This window comes from Heterodontus francisci, chromosome 13, assembly GCF_036365525.1.
Source record: "Heterodontus francisci isolate sHetFra1 chromosome 13, sHetFra1.hap1, whole genome shotgun sequence".
Classification (NCBI taxonomy): Eukaryota; Metazoa; Chordata; class Chondrichthyes; order Heterodontiformes; family Heterodontidae; genus Heterodontus; species Heterodontus francisci.
The window spans coordinates 86,227,593-86,255,009 of NC_090383.1; the positions used below are offsets into that span (position 1 = coordinate 86,227,593).

At 41.9% G+C, this 27,417-nt stretch overlaps 1 protein-coding gene and 1 long non-coding RNA gene across 7 annotated transcripts in view; one reads left to right on the forward strand and one right to left on the reverse strand.

Moving 5' to 3' along the window:
* The window catches only part of bicral (BICRA like chromatin remodeling complex associated protein), an 85,690-nt gene extending 73,103 nt beyond the window's left edge, over nt 1-12,587 (forward strand). For all 5 annotated transcript variants that reach the window (XM_068045127.1, XM_068045125.1, XM_068045128.1 and 2 more), the window contains 6 exons: nt 384-505; nt 1,435-1,496; nt 3,663-3,811; nt 8,790-8,884; nt 9,214-9,316; nt 10,406-12,587. In XM_068045127.1, coding sequence (XP_067901228.1) covers nt 384-505; nt 1,435-1,496; nt 3,663-3,811; nt 8,790-8,884; nt 9,214-9,316; nt 10,406-11,355 — 1,481 coding nt within the window. In that variant the 3' untranslated portion in view covers nt 11,356-12,587. The remainder of the gene's footprint in view (nt 1-383; nt 506-1,434; nt 1,497-3,662; nt 3,812-8,789; nt 8,885-9,213; nt 9,317-10,405) is intronic.
* The window catches only part of LOC137376478 (uncharacterized), a 193,514-nt gene continuing 174,700 nt past the window's right edge, over nt 8,604-27,417 (reverse strand). The window contains exons 4-6 of one of the 2 annotated variants that reach the window (XR_010976235.1): nt 22,735-22,784; nt 20,866-21,137; nt 8,604-9,396 (exon numbers count right to left, since the gene is read on the reverse strand). This is a non-coding gene — a long non-coding RNA (uncharacterized lncRNA). Of the gene's footprint in view, nt 9,397-11,988; nt 13,406-20,865; nt 21,138-22,734; nt 22,785-27,417 lie in introns of those variants that run through there. The other variant, XR_010976229.1, reaches the window with a different exon arrangement.

The following is a 27,417-nucleotide window of genomic DNA, read 5'->3' on the forward strand; positions in this document are numbered from 1 at the left end:
TGAATTTCAGCTGAGTTGAGGCAGACTGCCCTTACAATTCACAAAATATATTTCATTTTATTTTAACAAACAATGCCATCAGGAGAGATGAAGGTAGCTAATTAAAAAAAAAACATAAACCTGTGTGAAAATATGCATGAAGCTTCCAATGTGTTAAGTGTCTTAGAGAATTTTTGCAACAGTGTGCAAATTTAATCAACTCAAGAAAAATATAATTCCCTGGAATTAAATTAGTTAGAAGTTGAAGACACACTTCCTGTTTCTTTAGTAAACCAGCAAATTTAATTTGCTTTAAATCTTCACATTCTCCATGAAAATTTTCATGATTCCATTTCTTTAAATGTCCTTTGTAAAGTTATGTTCTCTGCATTCATATATTGCAGCTGTGCAAATGAGTGACAGTCAACTTCACAAAACTACTGGTACTTTACAACAGCACTTGGGACAGCTACATCCACTGCAGGATAAAATGTTAGGACAGCCAGAGATACAGAACATTTCACAAGTAAGTTTCTGCCTTTAATGGTGTCTTTGATTTTCTGTCCATTATAATTTTACAATTTTATCATTTCAACTTCTAATAATAATGCTTTGCCACCAAGTATCTTAAAATTACTTATTGAGAGCCACATTTTAATGATTAAGGAATGTGTAAACAAACATTCCAGGAAATGCAATAAGGTTATGATGAACTTGTATGAATTTTTGCACTAGTATTTAAGCTTAGAAATTAAAATGTAGTTAATAGTTAATATATCTTAATAGCACAAACTTAAACATTTTACTTCAAAATTAAAATTTCAGTTTTGACAAAGCTGCTCTCAATGAAATATGATCCTAAATATTTTTATGGATTGCTCCAATATCTTTACTCCTAAATACTATAAAATTGTGTATTTGCAAAGCATTTGAGCCATTTAATGATCTTAAATATTTTCTAATATAGCTTGCAATATGCAAATGCTCATTTACTCTAATGGAACACCTTCAAGTTGTAGTGTGTTGCCATAAATTGGAATTTGCTTTAAAAAAAATAATAAACTGAGCAGGTCTAAATTCTGTATTGCTAGTAGGTGAATGAATAGGTTCTTAGCTAGTTCAGTCAAACTTGGTTGATATTCAGAAATTAGAAAACAGGTTTTTCTTTGAACACTGAACACTGTCTTCATTTTGCTATTGTTTAGCAAACTACAACTTATATATTTCTTACTTGTTTCCAAGTAGTTTGGAATGGTGTCATTTGGAGTGGCATTATGCAAACAGAAATGAGTGTGAATTGTTCCACAATGCCACACCTCCCACCAGTATTCTAATCTGCTAGGAGATGGGTAAGGCCCATATCTATAGTCATGTTGATGAAGTTGCTCTGTACTGCCTGCATTACTTCTAATGTATATGTATATAGTTCTACGTTAATAGTTTATTTCATTCCAGTTCGAAGGCCAAAATGTGGGACAGAAGAGACCTGCATCAAAGCAACTTACTAAAGAAAGTTTGTATGTATATTTGTTTAGCAGTATTTTGCATATTTTAAGAATTTTAATACATTTTCCTAACCAATATTTTCTCTAACTGCCTCGCCACTTGACCACCACCATTCACTATTATGTCACTGTTCTGTGGCTCTGCTCCATCACTGCTTTGCCTCCGCTTTTGATGCCTTTATCTCCTCCAGATCCTTTCATGATCCTCGCTGCTCCCAGATGTCCTAGTACATTTACTGCCTTTACATGCTCAAATCTGAGGGCTGAGGGCTTGTGTGCACCTGCTGCATGAACAGCCTGGTTGTCCGCTGCCAGATTTGGCTAAACTGTCTCAAACTATGTGGCTTTTCATGTTATGTGACTAAAAACAGGGTCATTCTGAGCAACTGCAAACTTCCCTTCACCACCATTGAAAAACATCTTCAGCATCCTCCTCCATCTCTGCCTTCTATACTGTCCCAGCCCCATTCACTCCTGCTCCAGATCCTCACTAGACAGCTATTTGCTGCCTCAATGCTTGCTTAAATTGCTGAATTTTCCTTACTTCAGATCATGTGCCTCCCTTTCAAAGCCATTTTCATCACCCCATACTGAAAAAGCCCACTCAAGCCCTCCATCTACTCTAACTACATTCTGGAGGGAATTTTATGCTCTCCCCCATGGTAGGTTTAGAGGCTGGGAGAGCGTAACGTCGGGTGGGGGGGCTGTGGGGCAGGTAGGGGAGTTCCTGCCACCATCCCGCCTCTGCCAAAATTTAGGGTCCGGGGCAGGAAGGCTTGTGAATGGCTTTCACGCCCTGCCGCCTGTTGAGGGCCTTAACTGGGCAATTAATACCCAATTAAGGGCCTCTTCCTGCTGCAGGGGCAATTACCCCTGCGGCCCTGTCACTGCACGGGAAGCATGGCACGGAAAATAGCGCAGGCTGCTTCCCAGCTCTGAGATGGGGTCCCTTGTTAAAAGGCACTGAGGGTCACCCCCCTCCTCCTCCCCCTGCCCTTGCTGCTGACTCCCCTCCCCCACAAGACCCTTTTCGCCCTGACTTACCTGAGGCCTGGTTCCAGCAATGCTCCTGGGTCTCCGGCAGGTGCATTTTCAGCAGCAGCCATCGCTTCTGCGGTGGCGCTGCAGCTGCTGGCTTCAGATTGGCCAGCATCTCTGCAAGCGCGGGTCCTCCGGCACTGGGTTCCTTGATCTCGTGGAAGGCCCGCCACTGCCCAGTTAAGTGCCTGATTGGCACTAAATTCGGCAGGCCTTCGGTAGAAGAGGCGACGTGGGGATCTCGGTGTCAGTTTCATTGGACATTTGAGACCCTCGCCGCCAGGATAAAATTCTCCCCCATCTCTAAACTCATCTTTTGTAAGATCCCTCAAAATATGTCAACAATTAATTCAGTGTCCACCTCTCTATCTAATTCACATTTGAATGCCTTTACTTTGGGTTCTGACCTGCCTGCAGCACCATATACACTATACAGCTGTGATCCTGGTATGCTATCTGTCATTACAGTTTTGGTCAAGGTGGACTATTCATGAAATAATTGTTCTAATATGTTATGCAATGCATTATTCATGTCTATATCTATAGTATTGAAAACCCCTAATGCGACAGTGAGTTGGTTCCTCTTTCTGCATCAGCCTTCCTTATGGATGAACCTTTTCAGATTTGAAATTTTGTGTTGTGGGTCCAGAGTCACAGAAACTAGGTCAGACTAATTGTGATGATTCTTTGTAGAACAACGCCCAATAGAGATAGACAGACCATCAATCAGTCAGTCTAGTTGGATTCAACACGTCTTAGAGGTAACAGGACACAGTGGTAACCCATTGTGCTACCCAGTGCCCCCTTCTTTTACTGATTTGATTCATTAAGCTGTGAAAATCCTTTCCCCAGAAACATGGCTTGAGCACAAATATATTCCACAGCATTCTTCAATATTTATTGATATGGAAAACTAAAGGGCCTAATTTAACCCCCACCCCCTCGCCTCGGCCAGTGCGAATTGTGTAAGCAAGGAATTCTAATAGTTGCTTTCTAGGTATACAGTTACCATCCATACAGCTATAACACAGCAGATAGGATGATCCTGGCCATTGTTTAGCTTTCTATTAACTGTCTAAATAATTGCACGTTTGCCAAGTAGTCTTATTTTGATATTCGCTTTTTATGTTTTTATTTAAGGATTGTTCAGCAATTGCAAGAAGAACAAAGAAATGTTCTACAACCTGACTATAAAACGCCCTTCACTTCACTAGAGGATGCCATGCAACGTCTTCTTCCATATCACGTGTTCCAAGGGAATCTACCTTCTCAAGAGGAATTTCAGAAAGGTAAATCTTTGAGAACTTCAATATCATTTTTGTATATATTTTATGCGGTTTCATTTAGAACCTTAGCAATATTTCCTTTTTCTTTCTTTTGGGCCTCCTTATCTCGAGAGACAATGGATACGCGCCTGGAGGTGGTCAGTGGTTTGTGAAGCAGCGCCTGGAGTGGCTATAAAGGCCAATTCTGGAGTGACAGGCTCTTTCACAGGTGCTGCAGAGAAATTTGTTTGTCGGGGCTGTTGCACAGTTGGCTGTCCCCTTGCGCCTCTGTCTTTTTTCCTGCCAAATACTAAGTCTCTTCGACTCGCCACAATTTAGCTCTGTCTTTATGGCTGCCCGCCAGCTCTGGCGAATGCTGGCAACTGACTCCCACGACTTGTGATCAATGTCACACGATTTCATGTCGCGTTTGCAGACGTCTTTATAGCGGAGACATGGACGGCCGATGGGTCTGATACCAGTGGCGTGCTCGCTGTACAATGTGTCTTTGGGGATCCTGCCATCTTCCATGCGGCTCACATGGCCAAGCCATCTCAAGCGCCGCTTAGCAATATGGTAGTCTGTAATAATTGCAAATGATTTACTCCTAGCCTCTTCAAAGTCCTGTACACTCTCATTGCTTATATTAATGGCCCACTACAACTGTAAGGTTCTTCTGTAGCTTGTAGTAGCAAATGTGCAACACTTAACATTTGTTTCATTAACTGTAACTGAACACTAGAGTTTAAAAAAAAAAGCTATGGAGAAATTGCAAAATTCGGCTTCTCAGTGCCTGGACTTTTGGCACTATGAGTGCCATTTTACCTCCAAAAAAGGTGTCCGCAGCACGCGGCGCATACTTCTGGTGCCGGATGTCATTTAGGTGAAAGCGTTAGTGTGCACATAGTGAGCGTCTGCCGAAAGTATCCACAGTAGGCACTGTTTTGGCACAAGCGCTGCCATTTTGGAGCTCAACACTCCAGCTAATCCCCTCTCTTAACCTCGCAAACCTGAACATGCCATTAGCAGCAGGACGGACCCTGCACCAGTGCTATTTAAAGGGGTCATCAACTGCATTTAGGTTAGTTGCTAACTGATTTCTACTGGCTGTTGCTGTGATAGTAGAAGTGTTTGGAGCTTTCTACGGTTGTTTAAAGTTGCTAAAGTCTGAAGGGAGAGGTGTGGCATGTGCTGAAGGACTTTGTCCTGACTTCAAGGATTCTACACAAACCACTTACTCCCAGACGTAGGTGCAGTAGTATGCATCCCCCTTGGACTAGAGCATGATGGGGAGAATGAGAAGAGTCGACAAAGAATGGGACAAGCTGCTGGAAGAGGGAGGAGGCGGAGAGGGCTCTCACTAGGAAGTCTTATCTGCCTAGGGTATTCTCCTACCTGAACCTCAGCGAGGAATGGTGTGTCGGATGTCCTCACTGAAATCTGCCACCTGCTGCAGCCTCAGAGCAGGGCAAGGACCACATTGTCAGTGGCTGTGAAGGCAATTGTGGTCATGAATTTTTACGCGTCTGGGTCCTTCCAGGCTGGAGCAGGTAATAGCTGTCCGTTATTGTATAAGGGAGATCACTGAGGCTCTGTATTCCAAGAGAGCTGAGTACATTTCATTCTCTCTTGCCAGAGAGAAGCAGGCGGAACGAGCACGTAACTTCGCAAGGATTGCAGGCTTTGCACGATGCAGGATGCCATTGACCGCACGCATGTCATGTCATTTGCAGACGCCACATGTCAACTCTGAGATGTACCTCAATTGAAAGGGCTTCCACTCCCTCACCGTCCTGCTGGTGTGCAACTAATGCAGCGTATCATACACGTCAACACCCAGTAACCTGGCAGCAGCCATGATGCCTTTATTCTGCAGTAGTCCACTGTACCATCTGTGTTTGAGCCAATACGACAAGCCAGAGGTTGGCTACTGGGCGGCATAGGCTATCCTTTGATGACATGGCTTATCTGGAGTGCAGCCCTGCAGTACTAGGCAGAGCTGGTGTCAAGATTTTTGGTGGTCTGCTGTATGCTGCACAACTTCATCATCATGAGGATACAGCCCTTGCCACCAGCTATATGGTGACCAGCTGGGGAGGAGGAAGAAGGGGAGGAGAAAACCAACAAGCCCCTTTCTGGCCGGGCTGTCCATGAGGGACTCATCCAACAGCAATATTACTAAATGCAGCCCCAATTCCCCATCCACCACCAGTCCAATACTTTGCCTTCCCTATGTGCTGCTATCACAGTGTCCACTTTGTCACAGTAAAAAAAATAAAAGCCACTAAACCAAATTTATATATCAAGCCTTGCCATATTGCATACAAAAGACAGCTAATCGCCCTTGGCCATTACCTTAGTGCCTGTCTTCCATATGCCTTTGTTTGTCCTAATGCTTCTATGCAGTGCAACCCCAGTGGCTGCAGCATGGCTGGTGGAAAGCTGCTGACTTCCAATGGGCGAGACTGCAAATGGCCTTGCAGCTTCACCTTGGGTATGATTCCAGAAGGTCAGGCTTCAGACTGTGCCATTTGGGATGGGCAGCAGCAGTCTGGGCTGGCTGACTGACAGGCACTGGTGGAGGGGCAGTGGTGGGAGGATGAATGCTGTCATCTTGAGAGTGCAGCGTTAAAAATGGCTGGACCCTGCTTTCTGCCACGTTGTGCCATTATTGTGTGTTCCTCACAGCAAAATCACTCTTCGAGTGATTTCTAGCACCTGCTTCAGCCCTTTATGAGGTGGAGGCTAGCTTTAACTTGTGCTAGTCTTTCATGATTTTGTGACCCCTGTTCAGGCGTGCAGCCACTCAACAGCGTGTTTAGGACTGGCTGTATGCTACAATCATTTACACGAAGTTTGTATGCTGCCTGCATTAGAAGCAATGTGCGTGAGGTAATCCAGCATTGAAACTTCTGCATCCGTTTTCGAGCCCTGTCTAATTTTGTGGCCACTGTGTTATAGTTGTCCATTGTAAAGCTGAATGTGTGATTGGGTGCATTGGTAGCAACAAATGGCAGTGGGTATTTGTTCGAGTGAGCAGGTCTTGCATCTCTAAAATACACAAAGTAACATTCTGTGGTCAGACTGCTATTTAAGATCAGACGGCAGTCATGTTTTTTGTGCATTCCCTCATTCAGACATTGAAATTTATGTTCATCTAAATTACCTGTTGGTATCTTTTCACTTGTACAAAACTAGGAATACACTGAAGTCATTTAGTGTAGATTTAAAACAAGAGCCAGATTTTGCCAGCCCATTAGAAATGGGCTGGGAGGCAGGAGGAGCAGTAAAATGGTAGCAAAAGGCATCGGGAGGGAAGCCCGACCTGTTTACGCCACCAGGGATGTTACCAGAGTTAGCAGGGCCGGTGGGAGGAGGCTTCACTTGAAGGTGGCGGGAAGGTAATTAAGCCTGTTAAACAGGGAGTTCATTGCGATTTTAGCAGCATTTTTGCATTTTGTGAGCGGCGCATGAGAACAACCGGAACTTCAGAGCCTTGCCAGCTATCAGGAGGCGGAAGCTCAACGGCAGGTCAGTTTTGGCTGGCTGCAGTTAGCAGCCATTGCGAGAGGTAGCGTGTCTTGGTAGGAGGGTAAAACTGAGTAGACAGAGGCAGTAGCAATCTGGAGGCAAACCAAACTTGGATACCACAGTTGTGGTTGTGTGTCCAGTCTGCCTTGGCACATTTATGTACAGTGTAAGGGGAAGTGGGTGTGGGGGATGGGAAGCCCTGAAAAGTGATTGCATCAATTTGCTATGGGCCTCATTCAGTCAGGCATTGAGACCTCCAGTGAGGAGGAGCATCAGAGAGGGAGAGAGCTGCAGTCACCAGGAGCGGGCAGCAGCCCCAGAGGGGCACCAGGGTTATGAGTCTGGAAGGTTACAGGGAGGAAGAAGGCACAGAGGGGCTTGCAACCAGACTCTTGCGTGCAGAAGATGGTGCCCAACAGAGAGTCTACTTTCAGAGGCTCTGCTTCCTGCAAATGTCAGAGCAGCATTGTCGCTAAAGACTGTGCCTCTCCAGGGAGGTGGTCTTGTATTCCATATTTTGCGCTGTCCTTTGTTGATTGACTGCCCCCCAGCTTTCACAGCTCTCTATTTTTTTAAAAATCTGAATTCAGTGTCGGCTTTTAATACACTCTAGCCCCACCTCAGAGCAAAATCCACCAACCTAAATTGGCAATGACTCTTGCTGAGTTCAAATGAAGCATTGTTGTAGGAATGGTGAGTATTAATGATCAACTGTCTTTCATCCTCTGTGGCACACTGGTTCAGGCACCCTGAAATTTAATGAGTGCTTGCCATCGCTGCTTCCTTTGAATTTAACCCCTTGAGAGCCACGTTTAGCATGATTGAAGCATTTTTAGCGTATTTATATCTAGGTCCTCCTATGACGACATAGTCTTAAATCTGAGATGTGAAATATCTATAATTTCAGCCTTTTTAAAAAAGAAACTTGTGTGAATACATTATGCTTTAAAACAAATCTATGCAAGTTTTTTTTATTTCAAATCTTTTCTTTGGAAAAACGGTCAGAGATTTTTGAAGTGCGATTGATAGATGTTCATTTCTGTCCTCAGTCAGTGATTTGTTTTATAGAGCATAATCTATATCTTGACAATAGACGTTTCACTAACGCTGCAATGGACACTTAATTATGTGGACAGTTAAAAAGTAATGCACATCAGAATAACATAAACATTAGCACTGTAAAGTTTTATGTATTACCATATACAGATGATTGCTCAGATCAGTCTTACTGCAGAAATTCTCTGTACATATATAAAGGACAGATTAGAAATGATCCATCCTTTAATGATATGTTTCAGGTTGATCTACTCTCGTGAATCTTTGCTACACATAAGTAAAACAAACATTTGAGGATTGCTTTTAGCAATAATTTTAAAAGACAGAAAGGCAATCAATATTTTGTTGTTTAAAAATATATATAGTGGTTTAGCATTGGTATTTGATACTAATTTTATTAACTTTTTTTAACCAGTGGATAATGAATTTGAAGTTGTCTCAGTGCAGTTGCTAAAACGCACTCAGATGATGCTCAGCAAGTATAGAAGACTGTTATTGGAAGATGCAATGGTAAGTGCTATTATAAAGTCAAAGTATCTAGTGAGCAGTATACATCCCATATTGTGCTAAGGGGGAAAGTACATCAGCAGGTGGCACTTGAGAGTTTAGAAAATTGATATATATGTATGTATAACCACATGAGTGTAAGCTAGTGTGTGGAAAATAATGGGTTTACACAATTGAATGTGTGAAGTAAAGGAAAAATATAATTGCATTATGATTAGCATTGAGGTGAATGTATTCATACAGAAGATTTGCTTTGTAGTATGCTAATAAATAAAAGTGCATGTGAACATATTTTTGCCAAATTACCATAATCTATCTTTGTTTGGCTTTAGCGAGTAAATCCTTCTGCTGAAATGGTGATGATTGACCGAGTGTTCAATCAGGATGAGAAAGTAGCCCTTATTCAGGACAAGCGCCTCTCTTTGGAGGATTCTGGTGAGTACTGTTGCTGTCTTGATCACTAGATGTTCGTAACAAGGTCTGTGATTTGAAAATGTATTTTAAAATACTCAATTCTGTAAAGATTAATTTAACAATATGTTAAAATTTTGCCACAAGCTCACAGATCTTAAAGTGCTTCATTTGTAAAATTCCATTAAGGATGTGGAAAGTCCATTTTTAAATTAAAAAGTACAGGAGAGGCAAACATTCTATCCTCATTTATAGAAAAAAGTATGCTGGTAGAAAGTCATAAAGATGGTCCTGAGGTGGTTAAGGTTCAGGGGAACTTATACTTAACAATACAGACCAAGATATTCAAAGAGTAATAACATTAATAGCCATTAATATGGATGTAGTTAAGATGGCTTGATAAACAGAACAGTGCTTTTTTCACTAGGCACCCTAGTTAACATGTTTTGTCTATTTGTTGTAATATTGTGTTTGTTTTACTGATTAAACAAAGTACAAATGTAGTGGGCAGATTAGTTTAATGAAAAATTTAAATGGTCATATTCCAGCAGACGAGTGTGGTAAATTGGGTCCTTGCACTCCCTTCGCCACTTCTGGATTTCTTACCAAAAGTGACAGAGCACATAGAATATGTGCACACTAACAGAGGCGAACATATTCATAGTAAACATAAATAATGGAATATATCATCATATGATATACTTCCTGTCGTAGGCACTCTAAGCTAGGCAGTGAGAATGACTATGTGCTCTTGATGTCCAGAATTGCAATCCAATAGGGATACTATTGAAAATTTAAAAGCCACTTAGGCTAAACAGTCAATTGTAGATCAATTTGATTACATAGACTAAGACAGTCTTTTTTTTTTAAAGTTTAAAAAGAATGTAAGGCCATTTCCAGAGGCTGTCAGCCATGCTATTCTGATTTAGTCTTCACTGAGGATTGGTTGATTTACTACTATAAATTGAAGTCGTGCATATTTTTTATTAAACAATCTAAAGGGCTCTGTCTATAGGTATAGGTTGAAAATTTTGCTCATTACCATCCAGTGACAATTTAATTTTATACTGCAGTGATCCACATCACTCTTTCCCTTTTTTTCCCTTTATTTAGATGGCTATTTGGCGAACTTCTGTTGCTCCTCTACTGTTTCTGTAAAACCTGTAGCAGGAACACAACCACTAACTACAGATATGATCCCACATAAGTCTTCAAGCAGTAGCAGCAGGCAGTCTACACCAGCGAATACTACCATCAACCAGAAAAGTGAATCCTCAAGATTGGTTCATATAGTTTCTTCTGTGGCAAGTGGGGTCAAGGCGACCACAAACTCTCCCACTAACAGTCCATGCCCTGCTAAATCCTGTAGCAGCAGCAAAGGGTTCAAACTAACAATCAAGCCGGAGACAGCTTATGGAGCTGGAACACAAAGTAAATCTTCAACAACTCAAGAGCGGTCAGATACTGGAAACCAAGGTGGTAATATTACTACTGGTCCCACGTCTGGTTACGTAGAGGCACAAAACACAAAAATTTGTGAACCTGTTGTTGGAGCTGTCCGAGTATGTGAAGGAGAAGAAAGTAGGTCTGATGTTGAGGAAAAGCACAGTAATTCTTGTCATAAAGTCACTGTAAAAGGTCTAATGAAGGAAGGACTGGACCCTGTTATTAATCAAATTAGTAATCCCATTAAATTGGAACGTAATGAGGGTGACTCACAGTTGCCTTGGCATGACCAGTCACAAGACAAAAGTGCTAAAAATTCTCAACAGCAAGACTTTACATGTGTGCAGACTAAAGATGCAAAAGAAGCACATTGTGACACATCACTCCATGAACATTTGGAGAGTGCAATCAATAGCATTTTGGATCTACAACAAGCTCAGAAACCTTCTGACAATGCTGTCATCAAGAATAGCTCACCTGAAGTTGAAACTCCTCATTTTTCAGCCTTAGCTCCTGTGGAGAACTATATAGAGAAATGTATCCCAGATCATAATGAGGGCATCAGAGAAACAGACTCCATTTTAGAAGCAGCAGTGAATAGCATACTGGAATGCTGATAATGTGACCATGAAGGAACAGAAATGACAGAGATTGTCAGCTGTGTTGACAATTTATAGGGATAAAGTAGCATGTTACTCAGTACTGAGAACAGGCAGTTAGTGTTCCTGGAAAGAGGATAAGTGGAGTAGAAACTAGGAAATAGATTTATTTTGAAGCATACTAGTTTGAGCTTAGGAAGGTCCATTGTAGTTTGTACTTTGAAAATAATTATGGTGGCACAAGGTGCACATTAAGTCTTTTGTTTATAAGCTGTTAGGAAGAGATATTTAATTTTATTGAGTTTTTTTTTGAAAGCTCTAATTTCATGTAAAGTGTACTCTTCAATTTCAAGAGTGCTTTTCCGTTTGTGGTAGTAATTCATGTTTTTATTCATACTTTAATGTATAAGTGTTATTTTCTGGTTCTTTTGTCTTTCATTTTATGTAAGACCTTTTGAGAATCGAGTGCCAATAAGTTAATTTTTGAATAGTAAATGAGCAACATTCCCACTTAAATTAAAATTTAAAACTGGAACTGTTGATGCTGAAGTGAAAGCCCACTTCATTATTCATTTTCCATTTTTAATACCACTAAGTATGATTATTTAAGGAAGGCTGTTTTAGGTCTTAAAGGCCTAAATAGAAAGCACAGTGTGGATGTCCATATTGTGATCCATTAGATTCTAGATCTAAGAAATAATGATTGCATTCCCATTTTGCAGACTTTTATTATTTTTGTCTTGCACATGCAGCAGTAAGCATCCATGCATAAGTGGAGCACAAAGTACACCATTAGATCAGTGAGGCCTTACAAACTGACTTCACAAGAAGAAAACATCACTTATGGACTAAATGGTACAGCGTCTTTTGCTTTAAATTCTCTGATTTATGTAGTGTCCAGCTATGGTCCTCCTTAGAAATGCTTTGTACACATTTTTTAAATATTTATAAAGATTTTTTGTAAAAAAAAAAGAAAAAGGAAATGTCAAAGTTATTTTTGTTATGTTGGTTCAGTACCTATATATAAAGCATGGTAAAACATGATCTGAATGAATTATTAAAAAGTATTTTAGTTGGATGCTAACAGAATACTGAATCAACTTGTCAAATGAGCCAAAGAATTCAACAAAACCGATTTGTGTTGATCTTTTCTTCCTTTTAATTTATTGAAGATTATCTGTGTATTCAAATGTGTAGCACTGCAGGCTAGTGGCCAACATTTCTCAATATTACAGTTTATTTGAAGATTGTGTTGTAATTATTTATTTGGTATTCTTTGCACGCAAAGTAACTGAGTCTGTGATATATATACCTAGACAGTACAGTAACATTAAGAATCTTTGAATTCTTAAATGATGGCAGAAGATTGGTACAAAATGTTTTGAGATGTGGGATTTATTTCTTATAAAAGGAAGTATGCTTTGTGAACAGTTGTTTAACTGCTGTCCTGCCAAAGATGAAACCTTCTTAATTTTTGTCATGTATTTTTTAAGGTTAGCAAATTGAAGATTTGTATACACACAAAGCAACAATAGTCCTTGAGTTGAATCCCCAGCCTTAAAGACAATAAACTAAGAAAATGGCATGTTTCATTGATTATTAAATTTGTAAAATCCCCATTCATGTGAAATTTTGTTTGGGAATATTAAATATTTTTGGAGTTTAATGTAAGAACACTGTTGAGAAAGCAACTTGAATCTCAAGTGATAATACTTCATCTACAGCTGGGCTGAATCCTGCCTGATTCCTAATTTAATCTGGCCCCCTGAGTTGCTTCTCATTGAGAAAAAAATTCCCAACCTCAACTTGTTTCCCCGCCCCCCCCACCCCCAAACCCCAGTCACAGCACAGACCCACTTGGAGTGATACGAGTGCTGTTGATGAGAACTGCTCACCTATGGAAAGCTTACTGGCGGAAACAGCTGATCTGCTGTGAGAGACTTAAACCAAACAGATATCATTGTTGGCTTTCTCAGCGGGCCCACTCCAAACTGATGTCTCGCCTCTATTTGGGATCTTCTTCAGGCATCTATGACACCTGTGTCGGCACTGGAGGGGGCGAGGACCACTGGAAATAGGAGAAAAGTGTCAGTCCAGTGCATTTATGTTTCCCACCAGCAAATCTATTATTTTTGCCAGCCAATTTTTTTTTTTTTTAGAGGTGACTGCTTCACATTAATAGCACTCAATTCCGTCCTCTAGTGGGAGAGATGGTTGATGGAGCAATTAGGATTAACATTTATTTATTATCCCTGTCTTGGATGATTTTTGTTGAACTAGCAGGACTGGCTACATTGTTGGTGCTGACTTGAAAAGTTTGCTGGAACTGAGCGTGAAGGAACTGAATGAATATACACACTTATTGAATAGTCCCATGATTAATGACACGCTCTCTTCCTCACAGCATGTTGTGTGCATAAACTCCTCTTTCTAAAATGATTCCTTACTGGAATATGTTAGTAAATCTTGCAGGAGTATTCACTGTTGGTATAGGTTGAGTGTTTTGACCTGATTGCTCCTTACTGCCCATCAGCAAATTCCACAAAAAGTGATGTGATTTTACTTAAAAACAACAAATATGCCTGATGTCTCTGTGGGTAATTGCATACTTGATTTGTGGTCCTGAACCCGAATTTGGTTAATGCAGCACAGATGAGAAATTATTCTTAATTGTGATGGCAGCAAGAGTATTACAATTCGTTTCAGTTCTTCCATGCTAAGCAGAGTAATAAAATCAGACAGGTACTTGAATGGTATCTGGCGACTACTGCTGGAGGGTATGCTGGGGTGGTAGGGATGGAGTTAGCCTTCTCATTTGAACAGCCCTCTAACCATCGTTGTTCAGGTTCTGTGTGAAAATTGGTCACTGGAGGATGGCCAATGTCTGTGGATACATATGCAGCATGAATCACCTCACTTAGGAGAGGAGAAAATTGGGAATGTGTTTTGTAGTATTTGCTACAGAAGACCATTTTATAATAGAAACAAGGTAAATCAGTGGTATTGTGGATCAGAACACTTTGTGGGACTTTAATGTTGAACTGATGAGTGAGATTTCTTTATTGGCTTTGAAGTTACAATGAAAATATAGTTTTATGATATTAATCTAATTCATAGTGGGGTAGAACAGCAGCACAAAATTCAGGGAGGCAACAAGGATATCTTGGTAGTAAAGGAGAATATTGCACTACAATATTGACAATCGTCAGCTAGATTAGTTCCTGGGATGAAAGGGTTGACCTATCATGTGAGGCTGAGTAATTGGGTCTTTGCTCTGGAGTTTAGAAGAATGAGAGATGATGTCATTGAAGCATAGAAGATTCAGAAGGAGTTTGATTCTGAGAGATTGTTTCCCCTGACTGGGGAATCTAGAATATGGGGTCACAGTCTTAGGATAAGACTGAGATGAGGAGAAATTTCTTCACTCAGAGGGTTGTGAATCTTTGGAATTCTCTACTCCAGAGGGTTGTGGATGCTCCATCGTTGAGTATCATCAAGGCTGGGATAGATAGAGTTTTTACCTCTTAGAATATCAAGGGGTATGGGGAGTGGGCAGGAAAGTGGAGTTGAGGTAGAAGATCAGCCATGATTGTATTGAATGGTGGAGCAGCTTTGAGGGGCTGTATGGTCTACTGCTGCTATTTCTTGTGTTCTTAAGCACAATTGACGAAAAAAAGATATGATAGACTTTAAGTTGCTTATGCTCTTATACCATCTGCCCACTACATAAAAATATAAAAACAGGGAGGGCACAGGGAACTAATATCTGCTCAATTGATGGTTAGGATAAGAAGGCCTGCTTAACATGATGAGAGCTGACCTGAGTGTCAATGCTGTGTTCAACCTGTATAAAATATGGGTGAGGAGTGAACTCTGGGGAAGAGGGATTGTGTGCTGCTGCAGGATTCAAAGGTCTGCAGCAGCTTAAAGAGGCAGAAATTGTATTGCATCCAAATTACAGAATAGAATATGTTGTGATGTCATACTTATCTCAGTGGTAACATTTTCTTGCCTCTATTCAAAGGGTTATATTAAAGGGTTTGAATCCAAGTTGACATTTCAGTGCAGTACTCTGCCCTGCTGCACTGTTGCAGGTGCTGTCTTTTGGATGACATGAAAACTTTCAGACTTCTCAGATGGGTGTAAAAAAATTCCTGTGGCACTATTTGAAGAAAAGTAGGAGTGTTGTCCTGGCCAATATTTATCCCTCGGCCAACATCGTTGTTATCTGATCATTATCTCTGCTGTTTGTAAGACCTTACTGTGTGCAAATTGGTTGCTGTGTTTCCTACTTTACAACTACATTACAAAAATGCTGCAGTGGCTGTAAAATGCTTTGAGACTTCCTGAGATTGTGAAAAGCTGTATATAAGTGTAAGTTCTGTTAACTTATACATAAGAACAGGAGTACACCATTCAGCCCCTCAATCCTGTTCCACCATTCAGTTAGATTATGGCTGTTTTGTATGTTAATTCCATCTACCCCCTTGGTTCCACAACCCTTAATACCCTTGCTAAAGAAAATCTATCAATCTCGGATCTGAAATTTTCAGTTGACATAACAAGGGGCATATCTTGATTGTGTAAAACGTGGCTAGTCCGCAGCCTGTTCTACATTACTCCTGGTTTTTATTTGAAATAAAATAAGTAAAATAGGCTGCCAACTTCTCACCTGTTTTACTCAAAGCCAAGATTTACCCCATAGAATTAGTGAGTAAATACAAACCATGAAGGAGCACATTTAGTTAGATTAAATCAGAATTGGACATTCAGTTATTTCCCCAAGTGCAGGTCTGTCCTAAAGATTCCTCATGATAGCTTCATTGTTCATGGACGCCACAGCTGGCTTTCTTTTAAAAGCACTATCCCTACACTATCTGTCAAAGTGTTATTGGACATAGGAGAAAGTAATCTGATTAGATGCACCTTTCACCCTTCAGCACTTAATACCACAATTGGCTTTGGCAGGAGCTTAGTTCTTTATTCCATTTTATGCTGCATGATATGAAAACTAGAAAGCATTATTTAGTGACTTAAATATTCTAACAAACTCAGTTTCTACAGACAGCTATCAGCAAAAGGGAAAACACTAAAATGTTTTCCTCATTAGAATAAAGTAAGATATTTAACAGCGTAAATTGATAGCCTTGTTCATTAGTGTTGTAAATGAATACTGCATTTATATAGTTGCACCAATTCCATTTAAAAATACCGTACCTGTATTACCAACCCAGGGGTCACTTCAAGATTAATGCTCCAGTAGCTTTGAACTGTTGCTTAGTTTTACAGTAGCATGCATTAAGAGTCTTAAAGAAGTATCAACAAACAATTTACAATCCAAAACAATATAATCCCTTTGATTAATTCCAGTACTTTGTCACAACAGACTTTTTTGTAACTACGGTAATATACTTAACTGAGGAACCACAAGACCTATGCTACAGGCTAAGTGAATGACAATTATTTTGTTTGAAAGGAAAACTGAGTGTTTATAGTTCAGGTTTTAAATATAACAATGGAGGTTCAGAAGTAGAAACTAGCAATGCTCACAAATGCTTAGGCGTCATGCATACAGCATCAAGTCCGTGGAGATCTTTAAAATTATGAGGAGTTGATAAAATAGACTTGGAAAAGATGTTGTGGGCATGTCCAAAACTTGGGGCAAGATTTTACTGGCCTGGGTGGCGGGCTAGGAGGCGGGGTCAGGTAAAACGCTGGAGAGCCGCATCGTGAGGGCTCCCCGATACAGAACTGCCAATGGGCCATTTTACCAGTGGCGGGAACAGCAGCAACTGGAGGTGGGCGACCAATTTAGGCAATTAAAGGTCCAATTGAGGCCACTTTACCGGGTCGCTGGCATTACTCCGTCTGATCGCTGGGGCCTGGTTCCAGCAGGGGGAAAAAACTCTACCTGCAAGGGCGCTTCGAAATGGAGGCGCCCTCTCGTTCTCCTTGCAGCCTCAGCAGCGGCCACTTCTCTCAGTGGCACTGCAGAGTTGCTGGTCCTCCATCCTTAATTAGACGGCAGGCCTTGCGGTGGCCAATTAAAAGGCTACTGCCAGGAAGATTGCCGCTGCTGTCCTGCTGCCTGGCTGTGCTCAGGACCCACATTTGGTCCTGACATCTGGACTTACCCGCTGCCTGTAAAGTCCCGGCCTAGGTGCCAGGAATAATAAATCCAATAAGAAATTCAGGGGAAACCTATTTACCCTGAGAATCGTTAGAATATAGAGCTCACTGCCACATGGAGTAGTTGAGGCGAATAGCATAGCAAGTACGGGGATACTAGATCGGTACATGGGAAAAACCGAATAGAAGGATATATTGATAGAGTTAAATGAAGTTGGGTGAGAGGAAGCTCATGTGGTGTGTATATACTGGGTAGAACTGTTGGGCCGAATGGCCTATTTCTGTGCTGTAAATTGAAAATTCTGTGTAATAATCCTTTTAATTTTCTTTTCATTTCTGTCCTAATTTCTTTTTATTGCTACTTGTAAGCTGCCTCAGTTTTCATAATGTAGTCAATCCTCTGGCTGCCAGATTGTAATAATCCATTTTATTACTCAGTCAACTTGCCTTTAGTTTTTCTCCCCAGTTCTTTATTACTATTTTTAACCTGCCTTTTTTATAATGTAGTCAATCCTCTGTCCACCAGATTGTTTATGTTTTTGAAAGCCTCCTACTTATCCACTATTACAGCCCATTTAGTTACATTGGCTTCTGTTGGCAAATGAAGTATTATGGATCAACATTTTTCTCTTCCTGAATCTTAGAATTATATTGGATGGTAAGGATTCTCACATACAGTTTACTAATGCCAGATGTATATCAAACTCAAGTTTTGGTGCATGGTTCCTTGATTGCTGTTGTTTTCCAGAAATATGGGACTAATAATGTATTCAATATAATTCAGATTCTGTAGACTTGTGACTGGTACTGTGTGCGTATCTCTGTATCATAAAGTGCAAATATGATAGTCCCAAAACAAGAATGGGATAAATGACCAATGAATTTGTTTTGGTGGTGTGGGTTGTGTGGTAAGCGTTAGTCAGAATATCTCCTATGTTCTTTGAGTAGTGCTTTGGGAAGTTTTACATCCATTTGAACAGACAGATTGGGCCTCTGTTTAATGTCTCATGTGAAAAACACTTCCAATAATGCAACTTAGTTCTTCTTCCTAGGCAGTCCCTCAGGACCGAGGATGACTTGATCCACTCTGGCTCAGTGAGTTCTAACATGGCTAACAAGTCCGATGCATGAACCGCAGACTCTGCCACATGTGGGGTAGGTGATGTTTGAAGTGTTGGATAGGCGAGTTACTTCGGGTGTGTGGTCCTTCCACTGCCCAGACTTGGCTTTTGCATGCTCCCGTCGAAGTCTAGCGAGGTGCTTGGTACCTTTCCGAATGCACCTTTTCCACTTGAGCGGTCAAGGGACAGGGACTCGCATGAGCCAGTGGGTATGCTGGATTTCTTCAGGGATGCCTTGAAAACATAACTAAAGCATTTCCTCTGACCTCCAACTCCCTTAGTACTATACTGAAGATTATATCTGAGACATTAACATGACGGAATCTGCTGCAAAATGGATATTGGCCTGGGAAGCACTCCTGAAGGTTTTGTGCCAAGGTTTGCTAGAAAATGAGCCATAAAACTGGCATGCGTCAGACCCCAACCAAGTGTTCTAGCGCTCCTACGTCAGTTCTCTTTGTCCATACATGATTGTGCCAATAGATATCACCTGGGTGAATAAGTCTAATATTCAAGAATAATGGTGCAATATCAGTAAACATTGTATTGTGATTACAATAAAGTCCAAAGTGAACCTACTGTTTGCTAACACTAAGCTTCCCCCGTATGATCTGTTGCTTTCACTTATTCCAGTGCTGCTTCTAGCTGCAGGATTGAGAGAGGTGGTTGGCTGCTCAGCCCCACAAAAGGGCCATGCGACTGAGATGGTCCTTCCCTCATGGCAGTCTGCTCTTGATAGAGAGCTTGCTTCTGGGCAGGCTGGTATCACCTCCCATTTTGCACTGGCATGGTGCTCTGAGGGGGTATCCATGTGCTGAGAGATGGTGTCAACAATTGCCATTCCACTGGCCCTGGATCCGTGTTCCCGCTGAAAAGCAGAATGGCTGGTCTACTGGCAGATGGCAGTTCCTGAAAGCCCATAAAGACTGCAGTATGCATGCTTGGCCACCACAGTCTGGAAGCTGATAACCAGAGTGATAAATTTAAAAAAAAATTCATTCATGGGATATGGACATCGCTGTCAAGATAAGCATTTATTGCCCATCCCTCATTGCCCTTGAGAAGGTGGTGGTGAGCCACGTTATTGAACTGCTGCAATCACAGTGCTGCTAGGAGTTCCTGGATTTTGACCCAGCAACAATGAAAGAACAGTGATAAATTTCCAAGTTAGGATGTTAAGTGACTTGGAGGGGAACTTGCAGGTGGTGGTGTTCCCATGCGCTTGTGGCCTTGTTTTAGGTGGTAGAGGTCACGGGTTTGGAAGGTGCTATTAGAGTCATAGAGAGATACAGCACTGAAACAGGCCCTTCGGCCCACCGAGTCTATGCCGACCATCAACCACCCATTTATACTAATCCTACGTTAATCCCATATTCCCTAACACATCCCCACCTTCCCTCAATTCTCCTACCACCTATCTACACTAGGGGCAATTTACAATGGCCAATTTACCTATCAACCTGCTAGTCTTTGGCTGTGGGAGGAAACCGGAGCACCCGGCGGAAACCCACGCGGTCACAGGGAGAACTTGCAAACTCCGCACAGGCAGTACCCAGAACTGAACCCGGGTCGCTGGAGCTGTGAGGCTGCGGTGCTAACCACTGCGCCACTGTGCCCTCCTGGAGAGTATTCATCACATTATTGACTTGTGCCTTGTAGATGGTGGAAAAGGCTTTGGGGAATCAGGAGGTAAGATACTTGCTGCAGAGTTCCCAACCTCTGACCTGCTATGGTAACCAAAATATTTATGTGGCTGGTCTAGTTAAGTTTCTGGTCAATAGTGATCCCAAGGATGTTGATGGTGGAGATTCAGTGATGGTATTGCTGTTGAATGTCAAAAGGGAGATGGTTAGGTTGTCTTTTGTTAGAGATGGTCATTGCCTGGTATTTGTGTGGCATTTATCAGCCCAAACCTAAATGTTGTCCAGGTTTTGCTGCATGCAGGTACGGACAGTGTCATTATCTGAAGTTGCAAATAGAAATGAACACTGTTCAATGACCAGTGAACGTTCTCACTTTTGACCTTATGATGGAAGGAAAGTTATTGATGACGTTAATTGATCAACTGCCACCACAACTGCTGTCTTTGCTTCTGTGGGAGTTGGGAGTCACTGTCTGGTACCTTTAGGTGGTGGTCTGCTGCAGTTTCCTGCATATCTGCCCTACACTCCTTTGGTGACTGCAACAAAGAAAAGGCTTTCCTGATGTTGCTGCAAATGAGTGCTGTAGACTCAAGTCATACCTGTCAGTTGACACACATTCTTGGAGACTGACCTACCTCAGAGTCTGCATGTAGATGTTCCGTGAACATCCTTCTATTCAGTTGAGTACCTATGAGTCTTGGGTTCCATGATAAGTAGGTAAGGGCTAGGGCAGACACACAGGGGTCAGGAGGTCTTTGCAGGTACTCAGGTGGCTTTCAGTCTGACTTCATTTATTTAATCTTGCTCTTCATCACCCTTCTCGTCTTCATCATAGTTGATAAGGAGCTAATTGTATCTTCCTGCTCCTTATATTTCTCCTCCTCTGCTCCCTGTAGCTGTAGTGGACCTGCAGGAAAGGAGGGTATAGAATAAGAAAAGGTGAGCATTATCTCCTTTTGTTAAAGGGGTGAAAACTTGTGTCTATGGTGGTTTGAAGGGATGCAACAGCGTCAGTGTAGGTATTCAGTTGCTAACTTGGAACAGGAATATGCCATCTCCCACAGGATAAGCAGAGTGTCTCTGATTGAGCTTCATGGTCATCTCTTAGTGCATTTTTTATTATTCATTCAATGGATGTGGGCATCAATGGCAAGACCAGCATTTATTGGCCATCCCTAATTGCCCTTGAGAAGGTAATGGTGAGCTGCCTTCTTGAACCCCTGCATTCCTTGTGGTGTAGGTACACCCATAGTGCTGTTAGAAAGGGAATTTGAGGAGTTTGACCCAGTGACAGTGAAGGAACAGTGATATTGTTCCAAGTCAGGATGGTGTGTGGCTTGGAGGGGGAATGTGCAGGTAGTTGTGTTCCCTTGCACCTGCTGTCCTTGTTCTTCTAGGTGATAGAGGTCGCGGGTTTGGAAGATGGGGTTGCAGGAGCATTGGCAAGTTGATGCAGTGCATCTCGTATAGGGTACACACTGCTGTCACTGTGCACCAGCGGTTGAGGGAGTGAATGTTTAACGTGGTAGATGGGGTGCTAGTCAAATGGGCTGCTTTGTCCTGGATGGTGTTGAGTGTCTTGAAGCTGTTGGAGCTGTACTCATCCAGGCAAGTAGAGAGCATTCTATCACACTCCTGACTTGTGCCTTGTGGAGATGCTTTGGAAAGTCGGGAGGTGAGTAACTCGCCACAGAATTCCCAGCCTTTGACCTCCTTTTGTAGCCACGGTATTATTGTGGCTGGTCCAGTTAAGTTTCTGGTCAATGGTAACCCCCAGGAGGTTGACTTGCCACTCCTGATGAGGTAATTGAACTTCCTGCAGCATTGATCTGCAGTGCTGGGGTGCATGAGTTGGCACTCCTTGCCAGTGCCACTGCCCTCCTGTAACACAAATGACATTGCTGCCATTGACACCCAGCAGTCTGTGTCTTATGCCAGTTTCCTCAAGGAGGGCTTGCAGGTCTGAGTTAATTAAATCATGGCATCATGATTGTAGAGTTAGTGTTTTGAAATTGCAATTGCAATGTGCATTGTGTACGCTTGGAGCAGCTGTAGAACACAAATGCTAGCAAAGGGAACGTGAAAGTAAAACAGAATAAAGAAGACTCCAATATGTTCAACAGCTTGCTGCTTCTGTCTCATTTTCTGCCTCACATATCTTATACCAAACCCAGCTAAATCTCACTCCAGTCCCGAGAACATCACAATGATCAGACAGTTGAAGGGACATGCAGTGACCTTCACTTAGAATCAAGTGAGCGAACCAAGTCCTGCACCTTCCTTATGTGCTTATCTCCCTGTCTGCTGCTGCAGTGTTCAGCCAGAACTCCAATTTACATTCACTCCAGTAGATTGCACCTGTTTTACATAGGATTTATGTCAATGACTGCTTCAAGGGATATACAAATGAGCTGAGCCGGGAATCTTTCGTGGAAGTAACTCCCCAGAACTTCTATCAGCAGGTGGAAATCTTTGTTCATTGCTGTAAAAATGGTGTAACTCACCATGTAGAAATTTCCCCTCTTATGTCAATGTTCAAGAATAGTTTCGGTAACTGTTGAGGAAAAAGAGACATGGGTAAAGTGTGGGCACATTGGATTAGGACTACTGCTCATGTGGTAGTTTAACATCAACACAGATTAGTCGGGTGCAACAGCCTGTTTCAATGTAACTTCTACATAATTCAATGATTATTCAAGGATAAGGCAATGCAATAAACTTATCTTGAAGAACTAATTTTTAAAAATTATTTTTCTGCAACGTTTCCCCTCCTTTCTATAAGGTGTTGACTTCTTTCTGCAATACAGTTCCATTGACACCTTCTGGCATTTTCCCCAGTGCCGCTCCTCATATGCAACCCTACAGCGGAAAGTATTGCTGGGCAATTCAATCATAGGGAGCAGCATAACCGAGCCTGACCCTGTGCTAACCTGACATCCACACGTGCACTTCCAGTGCAGGTAGTTGAAAAGCAATTAGGCTGCAGGAACCTTGGTGACTTTTCCCCTTTGGGTTTAGATTTAGATTTAGATTAGAGATACAGCACTGAAACAGGCCCTTCGGCCCACCGAGTCTGTGCCGAACATCAACCACCCATTTATACTAATCCTACACTAATCCCATATTCCTACCAAACATCCCCACCTGTCCCTATATTTCCCTACCACCTACCTATACAAGTGACAATTTATAATGGCCAATTTACCTATCAACCTGCAAGTCTTTTTGGCTTGTGGGAGGAAACCGGAGCACCCGGAGAAAACCCACGCAGACACAGGGAGAACTTGCAAACTCAGGCAGTACCCGGAATCGAACCCGGGTCCCTGGAGCTGTGAGGCTGCGGTGCTAACCACTGCGCCGCCCCTATAACCACTACATATTGGATGAGACACTTGTTAGGCATTACCTGGTGGCCACCTGCAATGAATGCTGGGATCATTAAACTAATTAATTAGGGGTCTGTACTTGTATTAGGATCCCTTTAAGAAATTGGTGCCAGGGAGCATTTGATTCAATCACTTTAAGCCCATACAGAAAAAAAATGACAGAGACTCTAAGGAAGCAGACTGAAGAAGAAATCCCTACCTCCGTTAATGTAAATCTCTGGGTTGTCATTATTGACTGCTCTGGACTTTGGAGTCATACCTTGGCTGGGTTAGCAAAGTCTTTAATAATAAGTAGCTTTGGAGTGTTGATTCTACTTTAATATGCTTGCATTTGCTGAATCTTATTACTGATTTTGGTGGCCAAATAGCCCCACCTGTTGGTGTAGAGCAATGTGAGGTAAACATAAGCTACCATAATATTTTATGATACAGGATGGAAACTGGGGACTATGCTAACATTAATAGCAATCCAGCTGCTTACTGCCATTGTTTAATAATTACAAATACAATTTAATGAAACCTTTTCCTCACTGCCACACTGCACAGCATAACGGCAGCTATGGGCGAGCCATCAACCCTTTTTTCTTCTTGAATTGTTTGCTGTACTTTACCAACCAGAAAAACATTCTTAATATCTCAAATTGGTCAAAGACAGTTCAACCTTTTACTGTACTTTGAAATCATACTGTAGATTAAATTAACTTAATTGTTGTATTCAGTAGCTCAGTGAGTAAAAGCATTGCATAAATTGTACGGACCAGAATGTCCCAGATACACTTCCTGACTTGTTTTGAGTTAGCTGTTTTCAGCAAGAATGTTGTGTGTCTTGATAATGTATAATGTATTATGCAGTGCTATTCATTAAGCTACTAATTAATCTAAACAGGGGAAGAGTGCTATTAAAAATGGTTATTCTTACTATAAAGAGAACTTTTTAAAATTTAAGAAACAGAAGTGAAGGGACAAGGCCAGAGTAGAAGTCACCACCAAGGTTGATGAGGTGAATAAGCAAACAGTAATCAAGTGCTACCAATCTCTTGAGTTTTAAAAGCCAGAAGAATGCCAGATGAAAGGAAGTCTGAGATAAAAAGATACAATGTTTGAGATTTTGGGAAACAATGAGTAGAGGATAACACCGGGTAAGTCTTGAGTTCAACGTAGTGAAGATACAACAAAATATAAAATAAAGTAACGTCAGCACAAGGGAAGCAGCTGACTGGTGAACAGCTAGTGAATATTTATTTAAATCTTTGGTTTATTTCTGTTAAGTCAGTTAATAGTCCAATAAATAGAGGCATGACAGTGCATCTCAGCCCCATGGAGTGCACATCCTGTTACATGGGGGAACTCCAGGACGCTTCTCGTGTCCTAGATAACCACATGTGCAGTAAAGTGTTGTCAGCTGGAAGAGATCGAGGTCCGGGTTTTGGAGCTTGAGCAACAGCTGATGTCACTGGTGCATCCGCGAGGCTGAGAAATTTCTGAGGAAGGGTCGCTGACCTGAAGCGTTGACTCTGCTTCTCTCTGCACGGATGCTGCCGGACCTGCTGAGTATTTCCAGCATTTCTTGTTTTTGTTTCAGATTTCCAGCATTTGCAGTATTTTGCTTTTAATTTCTGGATACCCGTAGCTTAAGGGTATACAGGCAGAGAGGGAATTGGTGACTGCCAGACGGTCAAGGAGAAAAAGCAGGCAGACAGTGCAGGAGTCCCTGTAATGCATCTCGCTCTCTAAAGGGAGGTGGGAGGGGGTGGTGGAGGAGGAAAATTGGGATAGCAATAGTGATAGGGGATCCTATAGTTAGGGGAACAGACTGGCGTTTCTGCGATTGCAGATGTGATTCCAGGATAGTATGTTGCCTCTCTGGTGCCGGGATCAAGGATGTCACTGAGCGGCAGCGGAGCATCCTGAGGGGGGAACGATGAACAGCCAGAGGTCGTGGTCTATGTCAACAATATAGGTGGAAAGAGGGATGAGGTCCTGGGGAGTCATAGGGAGTTAATAAGGAGACTAGTAAGCAGGACCCCAAAGGTAGCCATCTCCGGATTACTCCCAGTGCCATGTGCTAGTGAGTATAGAAATAGGAGGATAGAACAGATGCATGCGAGGCGAGAGAGACGGTGTACGAGGGAGGTCTTTAGATTCCTGGGTTCTGGGGGAGGTGGGACCTGAACAGGTCGGATAGGTTGCACCTCAGCAGGGCCGGGATTAATGTCCTCAAGGGGAAATTTTCTAGTTCTATTGGGGTGGGTTTAAACTAATTTGGCAGGGGGATGGGAACCAGGATGTAACATTAGAAAGGAAAAGCTAGGCGCACAAAGGATGGGAGCGACAGATAGCACTAGAGTAAAAAATAGTAAGGCATTAGTTGTCAGCAAGAGAGAATGTAATAAGATTTACAGTGCATGTATGTGAGCGCATGGAGTGTAGTAAATAAGGCTGGTGAGCTGCAGGTGCAGATAGCAACAGGGGAAGATAATATCATGGGGATAACGGGCAGGACTGGGTACTAAATTATCCTGGATACAAGGTGTTCAGGAAAGATCGGAAAGGAAAGAAAGGCAATATTAATTAAGGAGAATATTACAGTGCTAGAGAAAGAGGGTCTCCTAGAGCAGTCAAGGACAGAATCTATTGGGTTAGAGCTAAGAAACAATGGAGGTACCATTACACCACTGCGTGTATTTGATAGGCCCCCAACTAGTGGGAAAGATATAGAAGAACAAATTTGCATGGAAATTACATAGAGGTGCAAAAACAATAGATTAGGATAATTAAAGTCCTCCATTATAACTAATGTCGACTGAGATTGTAATCGTGTAAAGGGCAGAGGGGGAAGAGTTTCTGAAGTATGTTTAGGAGAATTTCCTAGATCAGTATGTTTCCAGCCCAATGAGGAAGGAGGCATGGTTGAACCTGGTTTTGGGGAATGAGGTTGGTCAAGTGAATCCAGTGACAATAGGGGAACATTTAGGGGACAGTGATAATATCATAAGGTTTAGGTTAGCTATGGAAAAAGACAAGGGACAATCCAGAGTAGTAGTTATTAATTTGGGAGGGCTAATTTCAGTGGGATGAGAACAGAACTGTCCCAGGTAAATTGGAATCAAATATTGGCAAGCAAAACTGTAATGGAACAATGGGCTGCCTTTAAAGAGAAGATGGTTCGGGTATAGTCGAGGTACATTCCCACGAAGGGTAGGACAAACAAAGTCGGAACTCACTGGATAGCAAAAGAGGTAGCGAATAAGATGAAGCAGAAAAAGGGTGCATATGACAGTTGTCAGGCTGCAAGTGAAAACCAGGCTGAATATTAAAAGTTCAGAGGGGAAGTGAAAAAAGAAAAAGAGAAGCAAAGAGAGAGTATGAGAAGAGACAGGCAGCTAATATAAATGGGAATCCAAAAGTCTTCTATAGGCATATAAATAGTAAAAGAGCAGTGGGGATGATCCCCAAGAAGGGGATTTACGCATGGAGGCAGAACATATGCTGAGGTTCTAAATGAGTACTTTGCGTCTGTCTTTACCAAGGAAATAGATGCTGCCAAAATCATAATGGAAGAGGAGTTACTTGAGACACTGGATGGCTGAAAATTGATGAAGAGGAGGTAGTAGAAAGGCTGGCTGTACTTAAAGTTGAAAAATTACCAAGACAAGATGAGATGCATCTGAGGATTATGAGGGAAGTAAGGGTGGAAATTGCAGAGGCACTGGCCATAATCTTCCAATCCTCCTTAGATATAGGGTTGATGCCAGAGGACTGGAGAATTGCAAATGTTACAGCTTTGTTCAAAAGAGGGTG